Below are 6,000 nucleotides of genomic sequence, written 5' to 3'. Positions count from 1 at the left end.
ATACATTTCTTCTACACTGTAAGCCTTTGAAAGGAGCTGGGATTTTTTCTTTTTACACTAGGTACTATCAGGCCTGTTACTGAAAATGACCTTCCTAGACTGGTGCCCTTTGAGAAAGCAGCAGCATGCAGGTTGCATTTCAAGTGTCTGTTGTGACATTTTAATTTGGATGGGTTATAACGCAGAGAAAAGGCAAAAAAACCCCACAAACAAACCAACCAACCATCTCCAAATCTGAAACCTGAACCAGTACAAATAAATCACAATCATCAAATACTAAGCAACTGGTAGTATATTAAAGGTAAGGAATTTATTCATAGTACCAGCACCAGTCAGAAATAACTCTCTTGGAACATGTGATGTCAGTTGTAAAACATCACACTCAGTTGTCTTTAGACTTTAGCCACTGGGTATATAGGTTCTACTAGCAAGTCCATCTTCTGTAACACAGCTAAGCTAAATGAATAATAATATGGAAGCTTGATTCTGGTCATGGTTATTATAAAGTTGAGGACTGGTAGTCAATACAAATACAGAGAAGCTGCACAAAAAAGGCATAAGTTCTACTTTTCCTCTGCAGAAAACAAGAAATAATCAGACCAGTACTAAAAAAATCCTGAAAACTTAGAATAAAAGTTACAATTTTATAAGAACTGACATGGCTACAAAACCATTCTATTATTACACATGGCAAACAATACATCTTCATTACCAAAATATTTTAAACCGAGATTAAGTGTATACAGTTAAATAAAAAAATAAGCATATAAAGCTCATCCTTCATATAGAAGCATGTATTACAGCTGAGTCAATTTTAGCAACCTTTGCTCTGAGGAGGCTGTGTGAAAAGAAGGGGGTTTGAATTTCTATCAAGTTTCCAGAACTGGAAGTTTTTCTCATGGGAGTTCATTTAAAATGTTCACTTAGTTCTTACACCAGAGTTCCTCATTGTTAAGAATCTGACTTTCATTATACTTTAATGCAAACAGTCTGTCATATTTAACAGACAAGCAAATAAAATCCAGAAAATGCAGCTATTATAACGTCAAGTGGGCACTATTGAAATATGCAGACCATGCAGGTTTCTTCTGTAATAAGTGCAATTTTTATAGCACTTGGTATGTTCTAAGCATAACTCTAGCTAACCTGCAAATCCCAACATAGAAAAGGTTGCCTTACACATTGCATTAAGAAATAAAAGTTAAGCAAAAAATAAAATAAATAAGACAACTTTCACAGACACCTTCTGATCAAGATGAGGGTAACACATTTTAATTACATTTTTACAGTGTTATGTGCACAAGGACTACACTTATAATTTTGTACTCTTCTTCAAGACCAAACTTCTGCCAGTGGATGCTCAATTTCATTGGGGCAAAGCCTGAGATGAGCTCAAGGAGCAATGATGCCGGTGCATGTAATGCAGAACATTCTTCATTTGTTCTTCAAAGAGCTTCACAGGAACCTTGTGATGGATTATTATCGGTCATTAGAAAGAGCTCTAACCACAGCTCTGGAACTTAAAGCAATGCCCTGCGTAGCCAGGCGGGAGGTCCAAAGTCTGCCTCATTACTCGCAGCTGCTGTTCAGCGTTCCCACGCGAGTGTCCCCCCGCAGGCTCGGGCTCTGTGACACTGCGTGACACACACAGGTGACCTCGCAGGCTGCTGCAAGGTGAGGCGGGTGGAAGGAGCATGTTCATGACACCTTCATCTTTTACCTTGATCCACACATACAGACCAGCCACAGATCTACAGACACAACTTCACACACGGCTCTGCCGCGTCTACCAGGACCCACAAAGCAGCGGAGCCGCGAGTGCGCCGTGCCACAGCCGCAAGCGATAACAGCACCACTATCACTGATTCCTTGTACCCGGAGCCGTGCCGCGGTGCCCGGCGCGGAGCAGCGCCGCCCTCCCCTTCCTGGGCACCACTTCCTCCCCTCCCTGGGCACGGCTCCCGCCCTTCCCCTCCACGGAGCACGGCTCCCTCCCCAGGCCCGGCTCGGCCCGCGGCCCTCCCCCCAGGCCCGCGGGGCGGGGCCGGGGCGGAGCGCGGGAGAGCGGCCGCCTCGGCCACGTGCCCCGGCTGCGCTGAGGCGAGGCGCGCGGGAAGGGCCGGCATGGCCGGCGTGGTGTGCTCGTTCCGGGTCGTAGCGGGCGGCGACGAGGGCAGCGACAGCGATGGCGGCGACAGCGATGACGGCGACTGGGATATTGGCGTCGTGCGGCAGGAGCCGCAGGTGGGGCTGAGCCTCCCTGCGCCTGGGGCCCGCCAGCCGTGGTCGGGCGGTCTCGGGGTGGGGAGCGGCCTCGGCTTGGAACCGTGAGGGGAGCGGGGCGCGGGGGGTCCCAGGGGAGGGTGCGGCTGGTGCTTCCTCTCAGGCTGTTTCCTACCAGGGTACAGTGTACCCTCAATCCAGTAAATGAAACCTGGGCTGTAGGGGTTTATCTTATTACCAAACCCCTTAATGTTTATTTGAAAGCTCTTTCTCCCCTTAAATAGCAGTCCCTAGTCCTAATCATATTTCAGCATGAGAGTAAATTTGAAAGTGACTGGGGGCCTGTAAGGCTGTTTTATATCTTAAATTTCTTGAGACTGTTTCTGGCTAACTTGACGATTTCAGTAGTTTTACTGCATCTAACAGGTGTGAAGTATCCATCACTGTGAGGTAGAGGAGAGAAACCCTCACTATCTGTGAGGGTTTTTAAGCGTGGGTTTGTCTCATGACCAGAATTGAAAAATGGAAGTATAACTGAATTCTTGAAGTCTTAGGCTAAAGGTTATAGCCAGTGTTTAAGAGGCCTTGACCTTTAGGTAGATGTTCCTATCCAAAGATGTGTGTTGTTTGAAAATTGTTGCCTGAGTAGAATAAAAAAAAAAGGCCAAATTGTTCTGTTGACTGTTTCTCACCTATGGTTCTCTAGACGCTTTTGTTAGTCTCTACAAAAGTTATTAGAAAGATGGGTTACAATGTGCTGTGAAATTTGAATACTTCTAAGTTACAAATTGGGAGTTAAAAACTTATGATAAAAGACAACTTCATTTCATATCCACTTCTGTCTCTAAGGAAACTGGTGAATAATCAGTCCTCTGCTTACCAGCATATGTAAATGTTTTGTACACTTGATATAGCTCCAGCAGCAATCTTCAGCTGCATCTGCAGCTTTAATAGAGAACAAATCTATGATGCTTTTGAAAACAACTTAAATTAGGTAACTGTCTGATGTATTAACTAGTCTTTAGGTACTGACCCTTTTTTCAGCCAGAATGTTTATGATGCAGCACTACAAATGTCTCTGTCACCACAGAATTAGGATGACTGAGGAACTGTAGCCCTTCACAGCAGTAGACTTGGCTGTTAGGCCAGCCACTTGGTCACTGAAGTCCCCTGACTCAAACTTTCATATCTGTTAGTTGTATTTTTTAATGTTGTACTTCACAATATGTTAAATGTACAAAAAAACCCCGTACATAAATGCATTGCAAATTTTTTCTAGTGTCATAAGATGACAAAGAATCTTAATTGAAAACAAATTATGGTAAGTAAAATTGAGAGCAGCATGGGAAGATAGCAGGTCTGTTGAGAAAGAAGATATTTCCATTTTCAGAGAATGGGACCTCTCAGAAAAATTGATTTTAAAACTTAGGCTTTATAGTAGACCCAGATCTATGGAGATGAAAGAGCAAAAGTTATGTGATGCTTTCCCCCCTTTTCTTCTGTGCTGTCAGAGATTATTAGTGCTTTTATACTGAAACCAAGCTGTATTGCTTTTGCCTTGAAACAGTCTCCAGATTTTGATTTAATTTTTCTTTGTCTATCTAGCAGCTGGATCAAATGTTGCAGGCAGACAAGAATGAGGCATTAAAGAAGGCTCTGTTTCGTGGTGATGTGTCATTAATTGAAGAGCTCTTAAACTCGGGTGAGGAAAAGTCAGTTACAAAGTTGAATATTTTTTATTGAACTCAGCAAAAATTTCAATTCTCATTTAAAAAAAGACTTTATAGCCTTTACTGGAAACATTCACATGTTCCTACATGCACTCAACACATTATTTTGAAAGATTAAATTACTTTTTCAGTGACTCAGATTCGGTATTCCAGCACATTCCTTCTCTTTTGTCAGTCAGGAGACCTAAAAATTAAGAAAACTATGTTTGAACAATGAAATAACATGTTTCTTTGTTTTCAGATGTATCTTTAACATGCAAATAGCAATTAGAAACAATGAATTAGAGATGGTTTAAATTGAGGGGAAAATTCAGTGGGTGGTCATTGATTTTGAAAGTTGTACAGCATGGGGTAAGAAGGGGAGGCTAGGCTTTTTTATTTTCATGTTTCCCCAGTTTGGAAATTCCTTTTCCTCTTTTTTTTTTTTCCTCTCCTTCACAGCACTGGTAAGTGTCTGGTATGTGCCCTATGTGTAACTGCTGTCCTGGCAACATCAGCTGAACAAAGATTTTGTGATTCTGAAAGGTCTAGCAGGCTTTTTGTGGCATTTGTCGCTAAAAAGTAGTCTGTTTTAACACTGAAAAGCTTTTTCCCTGTTCTGTTACTCAGTATTTGTCTTTAATGTGTTTGTTAATCAGTGTTAGGAAGATTGGATCACTTATTCAAGCATCCAGGGCAATCAGAAACTGCATAGCTGAGTTGACCTGCCTAGTGATAATTGTCAGGAAGTTCTGCTTCAGCAAGCAAGGAGAATATAGTAACCAAGAGCTTGTTCTCTAAGGAAAATTTGTCTTAGGGAAGAAAGTAGTTTCTTGGTTAGCAATGGTCTTTTCTGAGTTTTGAAACAATGACATTATTTGCCCTTTTAGATGCCAACTGTTTCTCACCACAATGGGGGAATGGTTTTCTTTTTAAATTAAGCAAAACTGCTTCACAGACTGAAACACAAGAAGTGCAGCACAAGCATGAAATACATCTGTCTTGCTTTTAAAAAATATATTCTTATTTATGAGTAGAGTTCTAGTGATGTGTGTGTCTCAGATTGCTTATTTGTTTTGCTACACCATCCATTTGAAATTGTTGTATTGCAGTCAAACAGCAGTAGTTCACTTTCTGTGCTGATGCCTGCTACACAGTGGACATGTTTGTGCTATTGGAAGATGATAGCAGGTTTCTGTAAGAGCACAGGTTCAGGCCTAGGATTCATGCAGTCTAGTTTCCTGAAACAAACAAGGCAGTAATATAAAAGAATATATAGTTTCCTTAAAATGGAGCCAGCAGTACATTCTGACCCATCCAGTACTGTTCTGCAAAGTACTAGAACACAGTGCCTATTATGGAGGTCTTCCTGAAAAAAAGGTGACACTGTCCTTCTGGGGATCTGTGCTCAGATTAAATCTTTGCCACCAGCAATACCTTTAGTATAGAAGAGCTTGTAGGAGGCTCACTACCAGCAGTCAGCCAAACTCAAGGTTTTTGTTGGAGCTATTCCTTCAGGTAGAATGAGACTGTTGTCTTCTGGCTTGGTTAGATGTTGCCTTAGTATTTTTGGTGCTGCAGCAGTTTTACAGAGCTTCTTTAGGAGATGGAAAAGCACAATGTTTTTCCTTACCACTTCTGTTAAATGGCAACTTAGGAAAAAGTTTCTGAAGTACATGTCACAAAAAATAATGCAAGCAAGTAGCACCTTCCAAGATGATTTGGACATTTTGGTTTGTTTTAGAAGTAAAATGCTTAACGCCATGTGTTCCATTTCCTAAGATGGAATTAGAACTTACAACTCAGGACAGTTTAGGCTGATTAAAGATATAACTACAGTCAAATCCTCTGTTTTCCTTCAGCAGTTTGTTCCACATATATCTTTGAATGAATGCTGGAGCTCATCTCAAATTTTGTGAGCCAGTCCAGGGAATTATAAGTAGTACTAAACAACAGGAATGGGAGGGTGCCCAGTGTGTGTGAGAATAATTTTTCAGCTAGTTTAGGACTCTGAACCCTGAATCAGGTGACCACCATAGCTGGCCCAGCAGATGGAGACATCAGCAGC

At 41.8% G+C, this 6,000-nt stretch overlaps 1 protein-coding gene across 1 annotated transcript in view; it reads left to right on the top strand.

Annotated features, from left to right (window-relative positions):
• Positions 1-2,124: 2,124 nt before the first annotated feature.
• The window catches only part of ASZ1 (ankyrin repeat, SAM and basic leucine zipper domain containing 1), a 35,802-nt gene continuing 31,926 nt past the window's right edge, over positions 2,125-6,000 (top strand). The window contains exons 1-2 of the mRNA XM_030960537.1: positions 2,125-2,244; positions 3,829-3,925. Coding sequence (XP_030816397.1) covers positions 2,125-2,244; positions 3,829-3,925 — 217 coding nt within the window. The remainder of the gene's footprint in view (positions 2,245-3,828; positions 3,926-6,000) is intronic.

Source organism: Camarhynchus parvulus, chromosome 1A, assembly GCF_901933205.1.
Source record: "Camarhynchus parvulus chromosome 1A, STF_HiC, whole genome shotgun sequence".
NCBI classification, from domain to species: Eukaryota; Metazoa; Chordata; class Aves; order Passeriformes; family Thraupidae; genus Camarhynchus; species Camarhynchus parvulus.
The sequence above is the reverse complement of the archived record's forward strand: the minus strand, read 5'-3'. Positions and strand labels throughout refer to the sequence as shown.